We start from the raw sequence: 22855 nt of genomic DNA, 5'->3' as shown, positions 1-22855 counted from the left end.
CAAAGCGTTGAGGCAGTCGTACGGCGGTTGTGTTCGTTATTCGCGAGCAGCAGCTGACAGAGCGGAGGAGCAAGTAATCCGATCAGCTGAGTTACGTAAGAAGTTGGTCGAAGAATTAGGCAATATCAATCGAGGTTCGGCAATAGCACCCAACGGAAAGCAGCCGTAACGCAGTCGTTGGTAGCGTATGAGTATCGAGTCGGTCGGAGACTAGTCGAAGTCAGAGAGCAAGAGCCGAACTTTACAAATCTTTGCTTAGGTTTTTCAAACGCTTTCTTCTCTCACTCTTTCACACCACCACGCTCTCACCTACACACAGCATGGATATGGACGCACATTCAATCGGAACCTCGGCAACTCACCCTTACACCTGCCTATCCTGTTCCCTAGCATTCGTCGACGCTTCTTCTCAACGAGAACATTACGCCACTGAACTACATCGTTACAACGCGAGGAGGCGAGTAGCGGGATTACAACCCGTTACGAAGGAAACTTTTGAATCGAAAGTACAGAGTTCGACGAGTTTGGCAGCAGGAGGAGGAGGAGGAGCGGGAGAAAAAGGAAAAGCCGTTCAAGGAGGAGAGGGAACGAAGAAATTGGCCTGCAAAGCTTGCAAGTGAGTCAAGACTACCTCTTGTTCGAGTTCGTACGGGGCAGACGAGGTAGTAGAGCAGACAAAAACTGAACGAGAATCGGTTCTCTTCTTTTGCAGTAAAACCTTCGCCTCTTCTGCTACCCATGAAGCCCACATCAAGACGAAGAAACATCAAGACAATGTATTTAAGCAAGCGTCAAAAGTGAAAGTCTCGGATCTCTCGAAACCCGAACAATCAGAAGAAGATGTTCCCATGGAAGCCTCAACCTCCGCTTCCCCTGTTCCCTCGACTTCGACTGCTCCCCCTCCCTCTGCTCCTACCGCTACCGATAGCGAGTCGATCCCGTTCGAGTCCTCGGGAGATGCGACCCTCGACCGACTCGTCGCGAAACGACTTCTCTACGCACCTCCTCTCCCTCCTACTTCCTGTCTCTTCTGTCCCCACCCGTCCTTCTCCACCGCACAAGAAACCGTTCAACACATGCGACTCGCGCATTCGTTCGTGATTCCCGAAGAACAATACCTCGTTGATTTGGAAGGGTTGTTGAAGAGGTTAGGGGAAGAAGTTGGAACGTGGAACGTTTGCGTTTGTTGTGGCAAGGGATATGGGGGTAATATCGAATTGGGGAAAGAGGAGGATAAGAGTGAGGAGGAATTGAGGAAGAAGGCTAGTAAGGGAGTTGAGGCGGTTAGGGCTCATATGCAGTCGAAAGTAAGTCTTGACTCTCACTCTCCCCTCACTCATTGAGAGAGTTGGTGAGCTGATGAGCTCGTTGAGTTTAGTCTCATTGCCGACTCAAATACGATACGGAAGAAGAACAATTAAATATTGCCGATTTCTACGATTTCCGTTCCTCCTACCCCGATTATCAAGCTCGACTCGAACGACGAGCAGCACGACGTGCCGAGAAAGCCGCGAAACAAGCCGCCGAAGGATGGGAAGATGAAGAAATGGCCGAAGGTGAACCGGTCGACGAAGACGCTGAAATCGTTTATGAATCCAACTCCGACTCGGACGACTCGAGTGACGATGACTCGGATGACGGTTCTTTACCGGATGGAGGATCGGGAATCACTTATGGTGATACGGAATACGAATTGGTCTTGCCTTCGGGAGCAAGGATCGGTCATCGTAAACATCAAAACATTCACAAACAAAACCTCTTACCTTACCTCGATGGAACTCCATTCGGTACTCCTCCACCTCATGCCTCTCAAGCCGCGAAGAAACCCTCGGCTCATTCTCAAGCACTTCTTTCGTTGGTACCGATGATGAAGAAGGATAAAACTCACGCGAAACCGATCTATGAGGCGGGTCTCATTCCGGCAAAGGGAAGTGGGTTCGGTGGAAAGAATGGAGAGGTTATTAAAGCGAGGAATAAGGGAGAAGCGAAGGAAGCGGGTAAGGCGACGAGACAGTTCAAGGAAATGAGGAGGTTCACCGATCAGGCTTTGATCAAAGGGATCAGGGGGAACAACCAGAAACATGTAAGCTTCCACGTTTATTTCGAATGACACAGAACTGACTCGGTTTCCGATTGTGACAGTTCCGAGATCCTTTCCTTCAATAGATTTCTGTTTCTCTTTCTGCTCTCTCCCTCGCTTCTACCCTGCCTTTTATTCACACTGATACCGATGCTACGATATCTCTTCTCCTTTCGCAATGTCTCTTCTCCGCTGCAACAACTAGTAACATTGCACTGTACCGATCCTCAATTCTGTTTCGCGAATTGCGAGAAAGAGAACTGTCGTGCTTTCGGCTTTTCGTCACTGACGCCGTTGTCGTTATAGAGAACGACGTACGTTGCTTGTTCGCGAAGATGAGTCGATTGCGAAGCGTTGTTCGCGTGCGAGTCAAAACAGTTCTGCGCTTTCGCCCTCTTCCTCTCACTTCGACTCTACACCTCTTTCGCTAACCATCAAATCGAATGATTACTCGGATAGCGTGAACGTACACCCAACCGCTACAAACCTCTCTCGATCTCGCACGCCTCAGCCACAGTCTAGCTTCAGTTTCATCATCAACTTGTCTCGTCCTCTCGCTAGACTGGTATGTCCTCCGCTCAATCAATGCTGTGCAACGTTTTGATTCATCTTGTCCGGTCATGCAGATCCGCAATCACCTTATCGAGAACGATCTACCATCCTATTTACCCCGCTGCATACTCTCACTCCTCCATCGTTGAAGCTTTCGACTGATTGACCTCAAGCCAGTGGTATGTTCGGAGAGAACGAATCCGAATCACCTCGGACTCCTTCCGTAAGTTGCTTCACGTTTGTGACCTGTCGAGCCTCGCAAGCTGACACTCCTCCCTCTCTCTCTCTCCTCGAACCGCTACATCCATGGCACGACTGACAGCCCTGGATCTCGCGATGTCTCGCCACGTCGACCCCCTCAGGCCTCTTGACTCCTCCTGCGACTCCTCCAATAATCGTCCTTCCTTCAGCTGAATCTCCTCCTTCCTCTTCTTCCGCTTCTTCTCCTCTCGAAACTTCCTCTCCCACCACCACCACCACATGCACTATACTAGGGTCAAGTCGGAACAGTAGTCGCAATCAAGAATGTCGCCTGCTAACCGAAGAATTCTCCTCCATTTCCCTCTCGCATTCCTCCTCCTCCTCCTCTCTTCTTCTTTCCCGACCCGCACTCTCGGTCGAAACCGTCCCGATCCATCCATCCCTCTCTCCCCACTCCCTCCTCCCCGAAGTAGACGAAGTCGGTAACCTCGAATACAAGCTCAAGTTATCCCGTCCGACTTCTCTCCATCGTCTCGAACGCTTGAGAACTCAATGTAAATGGCGCCTAGTCCAAGGGGGTGGGAGAGCAATCTATGAATTAGGGGTATTGGATCATGGTGGATTGGTTGGATTGGGCGAAGGGGAAATGAGGGAGAGTCTGGAGACGTTGGGGAGAATGTTGAGGGGTCTGGGAGGAGGTAGAGTGAGGGTAACGAGAGTGATTAGATTAGTTAGGGATGAGGATTGGAGGGAAGTGAGAGAGGGAGAAGTGAGCTCGCCGTTTGAGGAGGAGAGGATCGTTGACGAGGAGGAAGAGGACGATTTTCCCGAGCTTCTTTGCACAGTCGAACCGCCGATCTCCCTCACGACGACGACGACGACGACGACGACGACGACGACGACGACGACGAAGAAAGGTCCCACACCATTCCCTTCGAACCGTACTCCCTCTGAACAATCCTCTTTGAAACGTTCGAAACGTGATGCTCGTCGATTCAAACGAGAACAAGAATTCCTCCTCCTATCCCAACAACCATCCCAACCCTCTTCTTCCTTCTCCTCCTCGGCTTCCGGATCTTCTTCCCCCTCGTCTTCGAGCGCGAGTGATGCGCATTCGAATCGACCTCGAACTCCCTTCAATTCCCATCCACCTCCGATCACTCCGAGACAGAAACCTCCTCGACCTCCTAAACCACCACGACGGAGAAGGGCCGCCGTGAGGGAAGAAGAACGACGGTTGAAACGGGAAGAAGAGTCGAAGCTTCGAGGCGACGAGTCGGGCGAGGAGAAAGTGCAAGGAAAAGATTCGAATGGACAGGGAGGAGGGGGGAAACCTAGGTTGAGGTTGAAACCGGGGGAAGTTAGATGGGTTGTTGAAGCGGTTGTGGAGAAACGAACGGGATTGTCAAGGAGGGATAGCTCGATAGGCGGAAAGAAGGAGAACCCAACGAGTGAAGATCCTTTGGCTACGCGAGACGACGAGACGGAAACGGAGAGCAGTGAGAATGGATCGAGATTAGGATTGGGAACGGAGAGTGATGAAGAGGAAGAAGGAGAAGGAGGACAAGTCGAGGAAGAAGAAGGTTGGAATTTCCTCACTTTTGACCTCAAAGATCTAAGTACGAGCGTCAAAGCTGCTGCTGCCGCTGCTGCTGCTCAAGCTTCAATCCCAGCCTAGGTTCACTATCTCTCGTGTTTTCTATAAGCTATTTTGTCGTTGTTTCTTCGTTTTTCATCGTTCGAGTTTTGTTTTTACTTTTTGACATTGTGTTGGTACAAGAGAATCCGTTACCTTGTTTGCGACATTGAGATAAGTGGGTACGACAGGAGAGAAGATGATGGAACAACACTAGAACGGATACAATAAGTGATTACTTGTCGATTCGCACTGCAGCCCAATCGCGACTTTGTTCAGAACCGAACGCTCTCCACTTCTTCTTAATTTGAGCGACTTGCTCGGCGTAGACCATATCGCTCTCTTCATCCGTCTGTCACCGAGCATCACTCTAGTCAGCTTTGCCTCAAAATGAAACGGAACGAGGAGAGAAAAAGCACTGACCTTGATGATCATATTCCCATATCTTCCTCTCGCAATCCCCACCCATCTCTGCCCATGTCTATCTCCACCCGATCTCTCCGCCTCATCGTCCGCAACCGATCTCAATCCAATCCCTCCCATGGCATTCCCGAACCTAACTCTATACAATTTCTTCTCACTCTCGACGATACTCGAAGATCTCGTCAACGAAGATCCTCCATCGTACGCCGAAGTCGCTCGAAGGGAAGATCGTCTTCTACGGAAAGGAGCACCTCCTGGGTCGTCGGAACGAGTTGAGGAGGAGGTAGTGATACTCGAAGGAGTTTGTTCTCGCGTTCTTCGGTTGAGCGAAGGGCTTGAGGTAGGAGGAACGACGGTGCCGGATCCAGGAGTCAAGAGGTACGAGTCTCGTGAAGCGTAGAGTCCGGTCGAGATTGATGAAGCACTCGAGTTGCGTCGTTGAGGTTTCGTCGTCGTCGAGCCGTAAGAAATATAAGTCGTATCTTTGATTTGACTCTCGATTGTCGGTACCGGTGGAACGTCCTTCCCTCCTCCAAAGTTAAAGATTGACGATCGTCGACCGGCAGTTTTGTGGGAGGAGGATTTCGAATGTTGAGAACTTGCGTCGTTGTTCGCAGTAGTCGTTTTCGAAGATTCTTGTGAAAACATCGATTGAGGTCGTTCTCGAGTACCGCTGAGACCAGGCAGAGAAGGGGAAGGAGGAACTCGAGAAGCGGGCTTTTTCGAGAGATCTTTGGTAGATTTGCTTCGACCGAATCCGAGAATTCCTTTTGAAGTTTTCGATAGTTTCGCCGGTTTACGAGGGGAAGCCGGCGGTGCTGCGCTAGGGTTGGGGGAAGCTGGAGTCGAACTCATCGAAGACGTCGACATGAGGGAGATGGGACGTGATCCGGCGACCGAAGTTGGACGAGAACCCGTGAGACCTGGAGGAGGTGCGAACCCGTGACGAGAAGGGAATTCAACCGCGATGCGAGAGAGTCGAGTTGGTGAGTCCCATACGGGTGTCATTAGATCCTCGAGTTCTCGTTCGTCTTCGTCGGCGCTATCTTCCTCGATCGTTTGCGGTTGTTGACGACGAAGAGAAGAAGCTTCTCTCGGACGAGCCAAACGAGGGCTCGAGAAGGATTGAGGGGAGGAGGCGAGGGAAAGGTTGTCCGAAGGAGAAGGGGAAGAGACGGCATCGACATGTTGACGAGAAGCGGCTTCGTAGGCGGCGAGTTGAGCGTCGATTTGAGCTTGTTCGTTCGCGGCGAGATCTTCTTCTCCGATTTCCGCCATAGCTCGTTTGAACTCTTCCAAGAACCCTACAGATTGAACAAGAGACGTCAGCTCCGGGGGACGATAACAAAGCGAGAGAGAGACTCACCCTCGGGAGCTTCGAATTCCGCTTCACCCCATTCCGTCGAAATGACAGATGATTCTGCTTTCCTACTGCTCTCACTATCCTCGGCCCGCTCTTTCGCCGCAACATAGTTCTTGAACTCTTTCTCTTCTTCTTCCGACTTGATTTCGACGACTTTCGTCTCGGGAATGACGGATTGATTACTCGCTCCTCGCCAGGCGGACCATCCGACGGCGAGACCTCTCAATGCGGTTTGACCAACGGCGAGACCACCCATGACGAGAGCCCCTGCGACGGCAGTTCCGATGTCGACGGCGACTCCGACTGTCGAGGTTTGATTGAGATCTTCTTCTGTCTGCTCCTCCTCCTTCGGCTCTGTCCCTTCATTAGGCTTTGTTGGTGCGGGTGATGCCTCGATGTCGACGGGTAGAGAAGGGGCCTCTTGTGACGGCTCAATTGAGGGAGTTGAATTTTGGACTTCGAACGGCGAGGTCGATCGAAGCTGGGATGGAATGGGGACAACGTCGGGGATTGCAGAGACGACGAGTTCGGTTGCTCGGGAACTGGCCGGTGCTTGATAGGCAGTGCTGATTTCGGGAGACGGAGCGACGGAGGAAGGGGCGTAAGCTGAAGGCGAGGAAAGATTCGAAGACTCGTCGCGATACCCAGAGACAGGCTCGAAGGGTTGCTTTGGATCCTTCTCCTCCTCGTGTTCGGATGTGGACCATCTCGGTGGTTGAATCCAGGGAAAGAGTACCGGCTTCGGGACGGACTCGTCGACAGGTCGCTCTCGCTCTTCAACTTTCCGTATCGGGTCATCGCGAGCGGATGTGCTGAGAGAGGTAGATCGTGCGGAAGTTGCAGCAGGCGGGGACGAAACGTCGGGTTGCGAATCAGGCTCGTCGTCGGAAGATGATTTTGGCGCGATCGAAGAGGGCATGCGAAGTCCTAGACCTTGATAAGAGAATCGAGACCGACGAGGACGATCGAAATAGGGAGAAGTGGTAAAGGAAGAAGCGGGAGGGGAAGCAAGGATCGAGCTCGACGGAGAACTTGGCGATCGTTCCTCTGAAGGTTGCGGATCTTCGAGAGCAGCGGCCGACTCCGTGTTGGCTATAGACGCGACTGCTTCGGGTTCGACAGGCTCAGGACCGCCTAAAGTAGGTGTTTGCGTAGATGTTTCGATAAATTCGGTTTCGTCCGGTTGAGTCTTGGTTCCTGGTTCAGCGGAGTAGACTGACAAGTTTTCGACGACTGTGGTAACGTTGTCATCCCGTAAAGAAGGGGGACCTTGAACCGAAGTCGCCGGGGAAGAGGGAGGAGAGGGATATTCAGACGCGGGATCGTTGCTGAGGTAGCGACGACCCTGAGTGTAGTGAGGTGAGAGAAGGTCATCGGGGAGACTCGAGGTTTGGGAGTAGGTGGGAGAGGTCGCAGAAGGTGAAAATTGGGTTGTCGGGATTTTCAGCGACATTCCGTTCGTTTCGTCCGCTGTTTGACGCTCTTCCTTCTCTGATTCAAGCATGAAGTTGTGTATCGACGGCTCACGGCTCGGGTAGACTGATGTGGCGACAGATCCGGCGGGAGAACGATTCGGGAACTCGGAAGACGTGCTTTTTCCGGATCGTAAAAGCAAGGAGTCACCCACTGACGGAAGCGCTGGAGTCGGTTGTGAAGGAGGTTCGTTGAAAGAGGTCGATTGCGATGGTAGCGAGCCAACCAAAGCTTCGATAGGTTCATTCTCGTCTTCCTCCGGCACGAGCTGAGTGGGACCATCGAATGCGAATGCGATCTCTTCCTCGTCAAGGCGCCGCTCGGTATCGATATCGTTGAGTACAAGGTTGGGTATCGGTTCTTCCTCCTCCTCTCCATCCGCGGGAACAGTTTCAGGAGTCGCAAAGAACGACTCTCCTGTTGAGTTGATCGATCCCCGGTCGCTATCCGTGCCTTCTTTCTTAGTGACTCCGTTCCCTGATGACTGCTCATCCTCCCGCGTCCCCAGTGTCGATTTGAACCGATCAAACATGGAGCCAGTCCCTTCTTCTTCAACCTCTGGCGAAGGAAACGCTTCCGGCGAGGCCGCTCCTTTCGTCTCAGACCCTTCCGGATCAAGTCCTCCGCTTGCCGATTCATTCTCGAGAGGTTCCTCCGATGGAGCTCGATCTTCTTCGACGCTCGACCTTTTCAGCACGTCCTCCACTTTCGGTCGATCAAGAGCGAAAGCACCTTCACGCGCTACAGGTTTGTCCATCTCTGGCGAAAGAAACGGTCGCTGAGGCAAGTTTCCTCCTCCTCCGTTCGAATCGAGTTTCGCTGAATTGGGAGTTTGAGGTCGAGCGTCACCGGGAGAGCCTGATCGAGATGAGGCTGAGCTACGAGATGCTGCGGGGACCGCGGGAGGGAGAGAAGGCGACGAAACAGGCTGTCTGCGAGCGGGAAGAGGAGGCGGAGGAGGAGCAGAAGGTGTCGATTCGACGATTCCTCCCAGGCCTAATCCACCTAGCCGTGGAGCGCCCTGTCTCATCTTTCCGACTACTGGCGCTGGTCTGCCATGTAAGAAGACGGTCGAAGGGGCTGAGGAAGCAGGAGGAGGGGAAGTAGGTCGCGAAGGAGGACTCGAGGGGACGTAAGAGTCGGCAGGTCGAGAGAAGGTGCGGCTCTGATGTGGTAGACGAAGGAAGGTCCCCTGTAGACCGACAAGACGGCGTCAACAACGGAAAAGAGGGAGCTTGTAGACTTGGGAAATTAGAAACGAACGAATTCGACTTCGGGAGATATTCTCCCTCCTTCTGATGTCATTCTGTCTACCTCCCGCCTGACTATAGCTGTATGTTATCGAGGTGTCGTCTTCTCTGCCTAGAAAGCTGCTTCAGGGAAAGACCAGAGAGGTCAGTGAATCTGGCTCAAAATCGTCCGACCTCCCTCTCACTCTGCTGATGCTCGGCGTGACCCTGTCCGCCTACGACCACTCCTGCTCCATCGTCATGCTACTCTAGCCCCCTGTGAAGCTTCCCTGGAATCTTTTGACCCCCACTTGAAAGTCCCCGGCGTTTCCTTTATTTGCTCTCTATCCTGTCCCTGTAGAGAGCTATCACTGGCGCAGTAGCTTACGAGTGACTGTCTGGAGCTGGAGGCGGAACGAGATTGAAAGTCGAAAGAGTGAGATGAAAGAGGCAGGTCATCGAAATCGGAACGGCGTAATTGAAATTTCTCAGTGACTTCGCAAAAAGAGGATGACCAGAGTGAAGGGTATCATTTAACAGAAAGTACACCAAGAGGAACGATATAGCAAGAGAATCAGAGCGTACAGAAAATTATCGAGAATAAGCGGAGAAGAAACGAAAATGACAGCGACCGGACTAAGACAACAAAACCTCTCCTCCGCCTCCAAGCATAGACTCCTAACGAGAGGCTACAACTCCTCCTTACTCGTTTTGTTGGATCGTGAGAGTTGTTCGGTTTTCGTCGACGTACCAAACTCCAATTTCTTCGTATTCGGCGATACAATCCTGTTCGAGACGACGACACGAATGATGAGCACGACATCCACAGACACACGTAACGAGAGGTACTCACATCTAGATCGTCCTGAGTGAAACCTTGAGCGAAAGCTCGTTCCCGAATTTCCGCCATACTCTGAACCGGGTTGAAAGTGTTTCCATCCATTTCCTCGTCCTCCTCTTCTTCGTCGACGTCCATCCTTCCAGCTCCCGACTCTGCCATGTTTTTGATCAAGTTGAAGATTCGAGTGGGAGTCGTTCGGTCTTCTGCCGGATCTCGATGTTCGTGCTCGAACAGACTCGCCTTACTCATCTTCATCAACCTCAATGCCTCGTCCACGTCGTCGAGACAAACTTCATCCGAGAATCGTAACCTCGCCGCGGCTTGTGCCAAACGGAGAATTCCGAGTAACGTACGAGCCGAAGTGTAGGTGAAGAATTGTTTTCGGTCGTCGTCTTGCTTCTGTTGATTTCGAAGCGAGACGTACTCTCGAACGACCTTGTCGGCGACGGATTTTGGTACGACGGGTCGAATCGAACGAGCTTTCGCAATGTAGTGTCGGAGAATCGTAGGAGAGACGGGTTCATCGGCGAGAGGAGGAGCTTCTTGATTCATGTGAACGTAGGTGACGTGTTGAGCTAATCGTTCGTCGTCGTCTCGAGTGGGAGTGTCGAGAATGAGGAAGAGGAGATCGAAACGGGAGAGGAGAGCGGCGGGAAGGTTGATATTGTCGACCGGAGAGATTTTCGGGTTGTATCGACCGTAGAGGGGATTCGCGGCGGCGAGGATCGAGGTACGAGCGTTGAGCGTCGTTGTGATACCGGCTTTCGAGATTGAAATCGTTTGTTGTTCCATGACTTCGTGAATCGCTGTTCGATCCGATTCGTCCATCTTGTCAAACTCATCGATACATGCGATACCGTTATCGGCGAGAACGAGAGCTCCTCCCTCTGATCGATCGGAAGCGTTGTCAGTGCACGAGCAAGATGCAAGAGAGGGATGCAAACTCACCGAGAACGAATTCGTCGGTGACGGGATCACGAAGTACTGCGGCCGTGAGACCGACTCCGGAAGAACCTCGACCAGTCGTGTAGATTCCTCGAGGAGCGACTTTGGCGATATATTTGAGTAGCTGAGATTTGGCCACACCAGGATCTCCCATCAAGCAGACGTTGATATCTCCACGAATCTTCATTCCGTCTCCGACCGATTTCGTAACTCCTCCAACGAGTAACAGCAAGAGAGCCTTTTTCACGTCGAGGTGACCGAAGATCTCAGGTGCAATCGAAGTCGCTAGGTGATCGTACACGTTCGGAGTTCGACAGACGGCTTCGATCTGTTCGTCGATTTCCTTCGAACCTTGCATCGCTTCGTATTGTTTCTTCAGTTGTTGAACGTGATGAGCTTCGAGGAAAGAATCGGTCAAGAGTCCCATTCTCATCGCTTTGAAACCTTCGTACGGAATCGGTAGGAAGATTCCTCCGACGTGAATAACGTCTCCGGGTGAAACGGCTCGAGTTTGGTTCCCGTAGAGGTGAATGACCATCGTTCGAGGAATGTGACCGACCGGTACTTGGTCCGCCTGTTCTCCTTGTATGGTCAATTGAGCCCACTCGAGGAAAGAGAGAAAGAGAGTAGCTCACCATTTCTTGAATCCTACATTCTTGGAAAGGAGTGAATTTCGAAGCTCGAGTTTGCATGTAGAGTTGACCTCGACTTCCATTCTGTTCACAAACTTCACTGATACACGTATCGAGCGGTGTGACCTTCCTTCCTTCGACGTCTTGGAAGATTTCGGCACCGCACGAGTCGCAAGTGTAGGCGTTGACGAGGAGGAGAGGTTTCACTTCGGAAACTCGAGTGACGATTCCTCGAACCGTAATGAGTTTACCGAGATGAGCTCCTCGAACTTGACGGACTGCGAGAGTGGATTCAGATCGGAGAGGTCGGAAGTAGAGGTTGCTGTTAAGGGAAGAGGAAGAATGAGCCAGGGATTCACTTCCTCCTCAGATTTCAGAAGACGTACTATCGACGGAGTAATTGAGGAGGGAAGACGGCTTGTCCAGCTTCTTCGTTCTGAGCGTTCTTGTTGTTTCGGTGGTACTGCATAATGTCGAGAATGTCGCTCTTGTTGGTGATGTCGACGCTATTTGCTGGTAAACTTTCATCGATCGCTCGCGCGAAAAGCTTCACGTATCGTTGAGTGTTTCGTTGAATCTGAGCAACTAGTGCTTTCCCTTCCGCTCCATCCTGAAAGAGGGGAACGAGTCAGCCAAAGGGCCGCGAAAGAGAATAATCGAGAGACTCGCCTGTAGCAAATCCTCCAAATCGATGACTATCCGTTCTTGTTCCCGGTTTGCTACTCGTTGCTATCAACGTCGAACATCAAGAGTCAGTTCGAAACGCGTCCCTTCGAAGTTCGAGGGTAAGAAAACAAAACTCACGAGAATATCGAGGTACTTGTGTCTCGGTTGTTCGTCCTGAGCATCCAGATCTAGCTCATCGTCCATGTCTACATTCTGATCACCCAGCTCGTGTCTTTCTTTCCCTGGTTGAGTCTTGAAACGACTGAGGAAACCTTTAATTTGTTCTAAATCTTCATCGCTGTCGGAGACGGGGAACGCGTGAGCAGGTTGCACTTATTTGTGAGCGGAGAGTGAATACTGACTAGTCTAGTCCTACGTCGATCGTAGGTAGTGCTGCCATCTGAGGTTTCGACGCGACTAGAGATCACGTTTTTTGAGGTTCTCTTGCTGGGGGTTCGGGTTCAGGCGGAATAACAAGTTGATGGCAGGAGTATAGGAGTCCCTAGAGAGCGTATGGGCGGTTTCGGTTGATTGCGAATGAATGGGAACTCGCAAAACAATTTCGCGTCGAGATTCAGATTTGTTCTCGAGCTCTCTTGAGCCTGATCTCTCAGTCTCTTCGTAGATGGAATAGCGTTCGTGGCTGGTCTGTCTGGCGGTAACACACGCGCGCGCAGCGCATCTGGCTGACTATCTGAAAATCTCATCACGCCCGTCAGTCGTTCCGACACACGCTGAGTCTGAGGGCCGGGCGATCACCAACGAGAGCATTCATTGCGATCAGTTTGCGCTTTCCCGTGAGTCCCTCTCGAGAAGCGGTGAATCGAGCAGAGTTGAGAGATTTCTCCCTCTCTTCTCCATTTCAATCCACCCTCATGCAACCTATCGCATCGACTTCCGCAGGTGGAGGAGGTACAATCGCAGCTACTCGACCAAGACGACAACGACGAGTGAACCGATTGATCAACAATTCAGACGACGAATTCGAAGGCTCATCTCGAAGGGGGAGAGGAGGAGACGACGAAATAGGAGGAGGGAGGAGGTTACGATTGAAAGTAGGACCAGGTGGGAGCGGAGGAGGACATCATATTGGACCTGCAGATACGGTCGGATGGGATCGAGAACTCGATTCGGATCCTGAAGAACCTCTCGCCGTTGAAGAACACTTCGTCCTTCGAGTACCACCAGAGATCGCACCGAGACTGAAAGATCTAGCCGACAAGAGGGATCTACCTCCAGATGTCTGGTTCAAGTTCAAGGATTCGAGAAGGGCAGTCTTTCATATGGGAAACAAACTTTATGGAGCGAAACTGGTCGATTTACCGGCATTGTTGGAGAGTCAGAGGTTGACGGGAGTCGGAGGACAGACTGTGAAAGTCGCGGATGTCAGTCAGATGTTACTCGTCGAGGAGGAGATTCAGGAAGAGTCGCAAGTGACGGCAGGGAGAACTTTCAACATTGAGGATTTCGTTTACCCGCACGGGATCACTCCTCCCCTGAAACACGTCCGAAAGAGGAGATTCAGGAGACGGATCAATCGACGAGTGAGCTCGTTTTCACTCTCAGCAGCATCAAAATTGTCGCTGAAATTGGTTTCCGCACCTCACAGACTATCGAACAAGTTGAGACTGCCGTCGAGAAACTACTAGAAGCGGATGCGAAAGCTGAGAAAGTACAATTCGGTGAGTAGTCTCGTCTTTAGATGATCCCGTACTGCAAGCTGATTACGATTCTCTCCCTCAGAAATGCTCGATTACGATGTTCCCTCGGACGATGAAGAATATGAACCCGCTCGTGATTCTGCCGGCTTTGGAGGTTCAGTTGGAGCTCCGACACCTCGACCAGATGGAGCAGCTTCCTCTCCAGCAGTGTTCGGAGAGAACGACGAGGGATCGGCTCGAGGAGACAACGACGAGGGAGATCGAGAGGAAGATGATGATGATGACGAGGAAGGAGGTAGCGGCTACGATTCAGATCTTGCGAACGAGATCAATAAAGGATTGGAAGCGATGGGTAAATCGGATGAGGAAGATTCAGAAGATGGAGATGGATTGTTCGGAGGAAGTTCAGATGATGACGAGGAAGAGGAGGAAGATCAAGTACAGGAACAAGCGATTGATCCGCAAGAAGCAGAAGCGAGGAAGAGGATCAAATTGCTCGCGGAGGAAATGGGAGATTTGGACAAGGCGATCGCTTCGAAAGAGACTGAGTTGGCGAAAGCTGCGAACCCCATCTTCAAAGTGAGTCACCTTCACCAGTGTACTCTCATTCGCTTAGCTGATCTTGTTTGGTCTTCATGCAGAAACGATTCGAGGAAATGATCAAGAAATTGACGGTAGATCGAGATTCGAAACGAGCTCAACACACCGCGGCAGTTCGAGAACTCGACAAGAAACGAGAGGTGAGCACTCCCTTTTGCCTCTTCTCCGCTTTGACTGTGTACTTACTCGACGTCTATCTTTGCAGGACGCCGCCCACGCTGCAACCGAGGCAGCCGCCAATGTACCTTCGGCAGAATCAGTCGTTCTTCCCGTCGCTGGATCCTCGAATGGTGCCGCCGGTACCGGAAACGCGATGGATACCTCCTGAAGTCAGTCACTCCTGTTTAAGTCAAGGTCGGTAGGAGAATTGTCCAAAAAGTTGTTGTAACGAAAAGAAGTCATCATCTCGCATTCTTCTTTCTCACTCGGTTTCCTCCTGTGTGCACCGAGAGAGACAGTGCATCGAAACTCGCTCACCTGAAAACGTCGTTGACCTTTGAATGACTTTTTGACTCAACACACGACCTGAAATCGGAAAGAACAGTTTATCCGCAACCTTCTTCTCGCCGCCACTTCTCTTAGTTCCTGCGACTCGCCCAGGACAGAGAACGGATATCAAGGATGACTACAACCCCGGAGCTACGCCAGCCAATGGCCCAGAAAGTGACGGACCGAATCTCATCTTTATCTCCAGAGACTCCCTATTATACGTTCGAAGTGAGCTCCTGCTTCCTCTGTAGTACTTCCAGAGCATTCAGCGTACTGATCTGGCTTCATGGCAGGTCTTTCCCCCGAAGACTGCTCCCGGATTGACCAACTTGATTGACCGGATCGATCGAATGAGTTCACTCAACCCTACTTGGATGCACGTTACTTGGGGAGCTGGTGGATCGACACAAGAACGGAGCTTGGAGCTAGCAGGAGCTAGTCAAGGGATGGGACTCGAGACTTGTCTGCATTTAACTTGCACGAATATGCAAGAAGGAGTCCTGGATAGAACACTACAGGTACGTTCTCCCAATTGCTTCAGACGTGACAAGATCTAAACTTGGTCGAACGTATCAGAGAGCGAAAGAGTTGGGAGTTGTTAATCTGCTGGCTTTGAGGGGAGGTCAGTTTTCGTTTTGCTCTCTCATTCCCCTTTCCCGATTCAAGCTGACCTATCGATCGGCTTACAGATCCACCGAGAGGAGAAGAGTACTGGACGGCGGCTAGTGACGAGTTTCAGCACGCTACCGACCTTGTCAAGTACGTTAGAAAGCAATACGGTCAAGATTTCTGTATCGGTGTAGCCGGTACGTTACTTCCTCTTCGTGCTCTTTCACTTGCTGCTCGCCCCTGACACTTCCCTTCTCGCAGGCTATCCCGAGGGACACGCAGATTCACCAGACCGAGAAGACGATATCGACTATTTGTACGAAAAACAACAAGCTGGAGCCGATTTCGTCGTGACGCAACTCTTCTACGATGTAGACGTCTTCATCAACTGGTACAAGAAGTGTAGAGCAAGAGGTGCGTCTTGAGCTGTCTTTTCTCTCCAATCAGACGATTCTGACTCAAATTCCCACCGTTTCTCAGGGATCACGATTCCCATCTTGCCTGGTATTATGCCAATCCAGAACTATCTCTCCTTCCGACGGATGACGAATCTGTGCGGAACCTATATTCCTCCAGAGATCATGTCTGACCTCGAGCGAATCCAGGTGAGCTCTTTCACATTTTCCAAAGCTCGACTCGAGAGTCGCTGACTCTGACCTCATTGTGCCCTCTCGACAGCACGACGATTCGGCAGTAAAGGACTACGGAGTTCAACTCTCCGTTAAAATGATCAAAGCTCTCTACGAGGAAGGAGGAATTCGAGGGTTTCACCTGTGTACTCTCAATCTCGAGAAGAGTATCACTCGTGTTCTCGAGCTGTTAGGCTGGGTTGGATCGAGCGAGAAACGAACAAAGTTGAACTTACAGCAGAGGGTGAGCTCTTCTTTCCCGCCTCTATCCGTCGACAGGCAGACAGCTGACTTCTAATCCGCTCGACAGTCATTGATGGCAAATGGAGGAGGACAAACGGCGAACAAAGTGATCAACTCACTGAGAGCCTCCGGAACGAACGCTTCGAATGGTCCGAATCCGACAGTTCAAACCGTTTCGAGTCCCGATTTGGCGAGGAAAGATAGTCCGACAAGTTGGGATGAGTTCCCGAATGGAAGGTTCGGAGATGCGAGGAGTCCAGCTTACGGTGATATGGATGGCTACGGGCCTGGATTGAAATTACCGGTAAGAAACCATTTCCTCTGTTCTACCTCTTTCTGGTGACTCTGACAGACCGCTTCCCTCGAGCAGCCCGCCGAAGCTCTCAAGACATGGGGAACCCCGACAAATCTATCTGACGTCTCAAAAATCTTCTCCTCCTACCTTCGAGGAACTCTCGCGTGCAACCCTTGGTCCGAAGAACCTCTTCGACCCGAAACCGCTTCGATCTCGTCTCACTTGATCGAAATGAACGATACGAGACATTGGTGGACAGTCGGATCTCAGCCTGCGGTCGATGGAGTAAAATCGAGTGATCCGATTCACGGCTTCGGACCGAAAGGAGGTTACATCTACCAGAAAGCTTTCGTCGAGTTCTTCTTGACTGAAGAGCAACTGAACGAGTTGGAAGAGAGGAGTAAGAAGGACGAAGAGGAGCGGATCAAGAATGGAGAAGCGGATGATGGACTTGTGAAATGGTTCGCAGGGAATGGAAAGGGTGATTACAGGACGAATATGAAGAAGGGAGACGTGAACGCTGTCACCTGGGGTGTATTCGGAGGAAAGGAAATCGTTACTACGACTCTGATTGAGGAGATGAGTTTCAAGGCTTGGGCTGTGAGTTCTCGATACTTCTTCCTCTCGCTCGACTCTCGGCTCGAGCTGACGATTCTTCTCACCTCGCTCGCTGTAGGAGGAAGCATTCGCAATCTGGAAAGAGTGGTCATTCTTGTACCCAGCTCAATCGCCCTCTCGCAAGTTCATCAAGGCGATCGCTGAAACGAGGTGGTTGGTGTCAGTCGTGCATCACGATTACAAGGATACAGACGGACTGTGGAGATGGTTATTGAAGAAGTAAAGTGTGCGAAAGAACTGTTGATAGAAAATTCATATTTCGTGCGTTAGAATTGAGGAAACGGAAGCTATGAGAGGGACAACATACAGAGACTATCATGCTTCTATGCCCCCCCTGAAACGCCCGCTGTTCCGTCTCTATGTTCCCGAGGAGCTCTGCCTCGACCAATTCCTCGCCGAAATGCTACATTCCTTACATTCGTCACAGTCCGGCGCGCAATCACCCCTCTCAGCTCCCAATTCATCGGGCTTTCTTTGATCTCATAGCCGTGATTGCCGTTCCCTCGACTTCGATGCCTTGCAGTTTGATCTTGTGTACGAGCTTGATGAATTCCTCTTTAGAGAGCGTTCCTTTTGGATGACGACCCCACTTTCGTTTTGAAGTGGCCTCGACTTGATCGAAGATGACTTTTTCGAGCGACGGAAGTCGATTCGGTCCGAGGATCATCTCCTCCAGTTTCGAGCAATTGAGAATCGCCCCCTTTCCAAATCCGAGAGTTCTGAGCTTTGGGAGATGGCGAAGAGCGTCGATCAGATTTTCGGTGAAGGTCCCTTCGCTGAGGTAGAGGTACTCGAGGTTGACCAAACGAGGGAAGTGTTGGTCGCAAGGGGCGAGATGATCATTGTAGAGACCGAGGCAACGGAGAGTGAGGGAAGTGAGCGAGGTCGGGAGGAGAGCGACCAGCTCGGAGTAGGCCGTACGATGACTCCTATAAGTGTCGAGAGTGAGGGACGCGAGGCTGGGGAAGATTTGAAGGAATGAAGATGTCGCCTTATCATCGACGAAGTATCCTTCGGGCACGAGGCTCTTGATATTTGCGAGCTTTTGTCCGCCTTTTGAGCTACAGGTCAAGGGCTGGGCGCCGGAGTCGGAGAGTTCGAGACGGTGCAGGGAGGGGAACTCGCTCAGGTAACGATAGGTTTTGGAATCGAGGGGTTTATCATCCAACGGCGTTGGCGTTGTAAGTTTGAGAATTTCGAGACGGGGAAGAGTCGAACGAGCGACACGAGGAGAGAGAATGATTTCGATGAGAGAGGTTGCCTTGTAACCGAGTTCAAGTCGTTCGAGGTTCACCAAAGTCGCAAAGAAAGATTTCATTTGACGATCGTTCTTCTTATCCCTTTGCCCCCGATCGATCTTCTTCGCCCTGAGTACTTTTACCAATCCTCCCAATCCAGAGTTACCGTTGCAAGCCTGCATGAGCTGCTGAAGTTGGTGGAAGGAGGAAATTTGGATTTGGCGGAAGAGAGCTTGTCGCTGAAACGGGAGGAGCGCGCGATTGATAGGGGCACGATGGAGTTTCGAATCGATATACGCATGGTTGAAGACCTCCGTGAGTAGCTCGGGAGGGAGATGAGAGAGGGAAGTTCGCTATTTTGATCAAGAATTTGAGCCACGAACGGAGCGGTCGAGGGCCCCAGAGACTCACCTGATTGGCTTCAGACATCTCACTACACTTCCTAACGGTGTTGAGGTCAAGACGCGATCGATTGAGAGTGAGGGGAAGGAGAGAGAGCATCGGGATCCCTTGAGCGATTCCGAACCGGGTTCGTTTTTCGCAATGTGTCTCACTTCAAGTCTGTACTGCAACGATCCAACGGCGGTTACGGAGACGATACGCTCCGGAAAGGGACTACGAAACAGTCTAGTTGTCTTTCGCAGGGATCGAACTGCTCAGCTGGAAAGTCGAGCTCTTTTACATTGCGTTCGCGCTCATCTACCGCCGGAGTCCAACTCTGGTCTCATCAGGGACTCACACTGGAGATCTTGCGAATGACTGTAGTCCGGAAGGAAAGGAGATGTGACTAGCGAACGCGTAGGAGTCACGGCGAGAAACGAACGAACGAAAACTTGAAGTCGCATCCAATCGCACGAGTGCGAGCACAGGACAGTCTGCAGAAAGTCGCGCACGCCTCTACAGAGACGTAGCAAGCGACGTCTTCTCGTCTTCACGAGGTTCGTTCAAGCATCGCTCGCAACTCGCAGCACAAATTGATCAAAGTCCATGAACTCCCTTTCGCCCGCACCCTGTGCCCGTCAGTAGTCTACATTAGAGGGTGGAGTGGAACCGAGGTCAAGAGATAACGTGAGGAGTTGGCTACGACTAATGGCTTCGAAGATACTCTTGCCTGGGGACGATCGCTCAAGCTACACTCGCGTGAAAATTTCGAGATCTGTTGTTGCAGCGAGGAACTCAGGGAGAGTCCCTCTTAGCCCACAACTCAACTACTAGCCAGTGATAGAGAACTAGCCAAGCTGAATCAGAGCGAGACTAACCTCTTCCGGTCTGCAAGCTCATTTCGCGAGAGGTTGAGCTCAGTCGCTCATCGAGTTGTACTCACACTACCTCTTTCCTGCGCCCATTCGCCTTGGTACAGCAATAAGAGCAGTTCATGCACATGCAGCTAGCAAGACGAATCAACAAATGCTCGAGAAGAGTTTCGCTTGCGAAGAGGAATATTGGACCTATTTTGCGATGTTCTCATCCGAATTTCCTTCCCCCTCTACTCCGTTCGACTCACGCCCCCTGTAACTATCACCCCTCACGAAATTATCTTGGAAGAGGAAGAAATCGGACTTCGGGACGCGACAGCCTTTAGACTTTTCCGCTCCACCTCGAATCGCCCTCGGACGCACAGTTACCACTAGAGCTGAGCTCCTTTCACTAGATTACCCGCCATCCAATATGGCTCGCCCACCGATCTCCGCGCAGGCGTGGTTCCGACTCGTTTCTTCTTCATCAACTTGCCGAACCTCTACGTCTCCCATCTCTCCCTACATCAACGCTAGATTCGCTCCTCTACTGTGTAGAACAACTCGCAACTCTCTCATTAGTCTGACCCCATACGCAACTCGACCTGAGCAACTCCGCCTCTTGACCACTTCTCGACCTTTCCTTGCTCCCTCCTCGACTCCTTTTTCGAAATCATCTACCGCATCATCATCATCAACCACTGCAACGAACTCTGAATCGAAAGAATTGGCGCCGGCTGATGACAAGGAGAAGAAGGCAGTCGCGAAAAAGGGAAAGGAAGAAGCGAGTCGGTTAACTCGCATCTGGACGAGCGTGAAGAAGGAAGCTCTTCATTATTGGCATGGTACGAAACTCTTGGGCAAAGAAATCAGGATTTCAGCTCGATTGGTTAGAAGGTTGATCGTCGGCAAAAAGCTCACGCGTCGTGAACATCGTCAAGTGAGTCCATTTTCCTCTCCGTATCTCCTGTCCCGACTAGCTGACACGGCACTGTGACTGTAGCTGAAACGAACAACCACCGATCTCCTCCGACTGATCCCGTTCTCGGTCTTCCTCATCGTACCTTTCATGGAACTCCTTCTCCCGGTTGCCCTCAAGCTCTTCCCCAATATGCTTCCCTCGACCTTCACTGACAAGTTCAAAGAGGTGAGCAACCGGCTTCATGAGACCTGTCTGTGAAGAGCCGGAACTAAGGCGGCCGCTTTCTTCACAGGACGAGAAGAAGCGCAAGCTTCTCAAGGTTCGACTCGAGATGGCCAAGTTCTTGCAAGAAACTATTCGTGAATCCGGTATCAAGAGTCCCGACAAGATCAAGCAGTCTGAAGAGTTCAAAGAGTTCTTCCGAAAGGTAAGAACGATTTCGTATTTTCGCAAGACTTCCGAATCGTCACTGATTCGCAATCTCTCTCGACGTATCAGGTCCGTAGCACCGGAGAATCGCCTACGACTGAAGAAGTCGTTCGAGTTTCTCGACTCTTTGAAGATGATTTGACCCTCGAGAACTTGACCCGACCTCAACTCGTTTCGATGTGCCGGTAAGCTTCTGCTTCTCGGGAACGTGCATTGATTGTGCAGTGCTGACTCTTGCGCAATCTGTAGTTACATGAACATCAACGCTTTCGGTACTGATATCTTCCTCCGCTACACTATTCGAAACCGTCTCGCTCGCATCAAGGAAGATGACAAGGTGAGCGCTCTCTGATGGGTTGTACTGACGAAGTCGAGGCTGATCATCCGAATTGGATCAGGTCATCGACTCTGAAGGAATCGACTCGCTCTCCGCCTCTGAACTCGCTTCCGCCTGTCAATCTCGCGGTATTCGAACGATCGGCGTCTCTGAGGAGCATCTCCGTTCCGAACTCGCTCAGTGGATCGACCTTCACTTGCACAACCAACTTAGTGGCACCCTTCTCATCTTAAGCAAGGCATTCGGTTTCAACCGAGGACTCGGAATCAAACCTGAAGCTGAGGGAGACGAGATCATGAAGAGCTTGAAGGACACCCTTGCCAGTTTGCCTGACAACCTCGTAAGTACCTCGTCGCTGTGTTGATCGCCCGCTTCGCTAACAGACTCGATTCGACAGGTCAACGAGACTGAACTCGAAGTGTCTTCCGATTCCGCTTCTTACAAACAACGACTCGAAGTTCTTCAACAACAAGAAGAGCTCATCGAAGACGAACAAGAACAAGAAGAGAAGGAAGCTGAGGCACGACGAGTTAAGAAGGAAGCCGAGGAAGAAGCGAAACGAGAGGCTGAGGAACTGCGAGAGGCGGAACAGAGGGAGAAGGACGAAGCTGAACAAGTCGCGAAGGAGAAGGGTCAAGCCGAGGAGCTTCTACCTGAGAAAGAGGTCAAGGAGCTGCAAGAAGAGAAACCGAAGGAGGAAGTCGTCGACGTTCGCATGACCGCCGAGCAAGTTCAAGAACTCGGATCCGCTCTCGAAATCCTTTCGGCGAAATCTTCAGTCATCAAGGAGCGAACCGAATTGAGGAGATTGATCGAGGAGAACGACAAGGCCGAGACGGAAGAAGGTGGACAACCGAACCCTCTCAACAAGCGACTCAAGTCTCTCTTGACCAAGATCGATAAACAACTCGAGGAGTACGATCAATCAGTAGGAGATCGACTCAACATGTTCTCTACCGATCACGAAGGCAAGATCGCCGTCAAGGATCTCAAATCTGCACTCGAAGTTATCCGACACAGTCCCTCTGAAGAAGAAATCGCCGTTCTCCTTCAAAAACTCGATATCGACAACGATTCTTGGGTACCTCTCGACGACATTGTCAGTCTTGCCGAAGGAGAAGGTCTCGGTATCGTTATGGAGGAGGAGAAAGCGATCGAGCTCAAGGAGAACGCGAAGGAAGTGAAAGTAGCAGCGAAGGAGGGATTCGCCGATTCTGCCAAGGTAGCCGAGGCGAAAGAGTCCGAGAAGAACGCCGAAGAAGAGACCAAGAAGAAGAAGGAAGACAAACCCAAACTCAAGAAGGAGGACGTCGTTGAAGGTTGAAGAGGACCTCTAACCCCTCATTTCTTGATTCCTCAAACCCTCTGTAGACATTCTATTATTTGTTTGTTTTTACCTTTCTCTTTCACAACCTCGTTCAATTTGTATCACCTCCGCATGTCGAATCCCCCTCAAAAAAGCAAAGTAGTTTTCTCTCCCAAGTTTACGCGAACGGTGTGAGAGAGAGA

General features: G+C 51.3%; 8 protein-coding genes across 8 annotated transcripts; 5 read left to right on the top strand and 3 right to left on the bottom strand.

Annotated features, from left to right (window-relative positions):
* Positions 1-320: 320 nt before the first annotated feature.
* On the top strand, positions 321-2166 carry JCM6883_002029 (uncharacterized protein; the record flags this gene model as incomplete). The annotated part of the gene is made up of 4 exons (XM_076631708.1): positions 321-616; positions 713-1307; positions 1379-2083; positions 2143-2166. 4 exons carry the CDS (start codon positions 321-323, stop codon positions 2164-2166), a joined length of 1620 nt encoding a protein of 539 aa, XP_076488279.1.
* Positions 2167-2813: 647 nt separating this feature from the next.
* JCM6883_002028 (uncharacterized protein) lies at positions 2814-4511 on the top strand (the record flags this gene model as incomplete). Its single annotated transcript, XM_076631707.1, has 2 exons — positions 2814-2855; positions 2955-4511. The coding sequence occupies 2 exons, from the start codon at positions 2814-2816 to the stop codon at positions 4509-4511; spliced, it is 1599 nt and encodes a 532-aa protein (XP_076488278.1).
* A 193-nt stretch (positions 4512-4704) lies between these two features.
* Positions 4705-9033, bottom strand: JCM6883_002027 (uncharacterized protein; the record flags this gene model as incomplete). The annotated part of the gene is made up of 4 exons (XM_076631706.1): positions 4705-4821; positions 4893-6196; positions 6259-8920; positions 8992-9033. The coding sequence occupies 4 exons, from the start codon at positions 9031-9033 to the stop codon at positions 4705-4707; spliced, it is 4125 nt and encodes a 1374-aa protein (XP_076488277.1).
* Positions 9034-9659: 626 nt separating this feature from the next.
* On the bottom strand, positions 9660-12441 carry MCM7 (DNA replication licensing factor MCM7; the record flags this gene model as incomplete). Its single annotated transcript, XM_076631705.1, has 8 exons — positions 9660-9743; positions 9811-10685; positions 10747-11317; positions 11379-11697; positions 11762-11985; positions 12045-12104; positions 12180-12339; positions 12404-12441. 8 exons carry the CDS (start codon positions 12439-12441, stop codon positions 9660-9662), a joined length of 2331 nt encoding a protein of 776 aa, XP_076488276.1.
* Positions 12442-12916: 475 nt separating this feature from the next.
* JCM6883_002025 (transcription initiation factor TFIID subunit 7 family protein) lies at positions 12917-14630 on the top strand (the record flags this gene model as incomplete). Its single annotated transcript, XM_076631704.1, has 5 exons — positions 12917-13585; positions 13651-13723; positions 13785-14281; positions 14344-14442; positions 14508-14630. 5 exons carry the CDS (start codon positions 12917-12919, stop codon positions 14628-14630), a joined length of 1461 nt encoding a protein of 486 aa, XP_076488275.1.
* Positions 14631-14923: 293 nt separating this feature from the next.
* MET12 (methylenetetrahydrofolate reductase (NAD(P)H) MET12) lies at positions 14924-17408 on the top strand (the record flags this gene model as incomplete). The annotated part of the gene is made up of 10 exons (XM_076631703.1): positions 14924-15019; positions 15085-15309; positions 15368-15413; positions 15481-15597; positions 15662-15814; positions 15881-16005; positions 16079-16273; positions 16340-16576; positions 16643-17167; positions 17244-17408. The coding sequence occupies 10 exons, from the start codon at positions 14924-14926 to the stop codon at positions 17406-17408; spliced, it is 1884 nt and encodes a 627-aa protein (XP_076488274.1).
* Positions 17409-17645: 237 nt separating this feature from the next.
* JCM6883_002023 (uncharacterized protein) lies at positions 17646-18605 on the bottom strand (the record flags this gene model as incomplete). Its single annotated transcript, XM_076631702.1, has 1 exon — positions 17646-18605. The coding sequence occupies one exon, from the start codon at positions 18603-18605 to the stop codon at positions 17646-17648; it is 960 nt and encodes a 319-aa protein (XP_076488273.1).
* A 1486-nt stretch (positions 18606-20091) lies between these two features.
* On the top strand, positions 20092-22670 carry JCM6883_002022 (uncharacterized protein; the record flags this gene model as incomplete). The annotated part of the gene is made up of 7 exons (XM_076631701.1): positions 20092-20598; positions 20662-20805; positions 20873-21007; positions 21079-21194; positions 21259-21346; positions 21408-21686; positions 21744-22670. The coding sequence occupies 7 exons, from the start codon at positions 20092-20094 to the stop codon at positions 22668-22670; spliced, it is 2196 nt and encodes a 731-aa protein (XP_076488272.1).
* Between the last annotated feature and the right edge of the window lie 185 nt (positions 22671-22855).

This window comes from Sporobolomyces salmoneus (genome assembly GCF_050403485.1).
Source record: "Sporobolomyces salmoneus JCM6883 DNA, S_salmoneus_JCM6883_v1_ctg19, whole genome shotgun sequence".
Taxonomy (NCBI): Eukaryota; Fungi; Basidiomycota; class Microbotryomycetes; order Sporidiobolales; family Sporidiobolaceae; genus Sporobolomyces; species Sporobolomyces salmoneus.
This window is presented reverse-complemented; position numbering and strand designations above follow the sequence as displayed.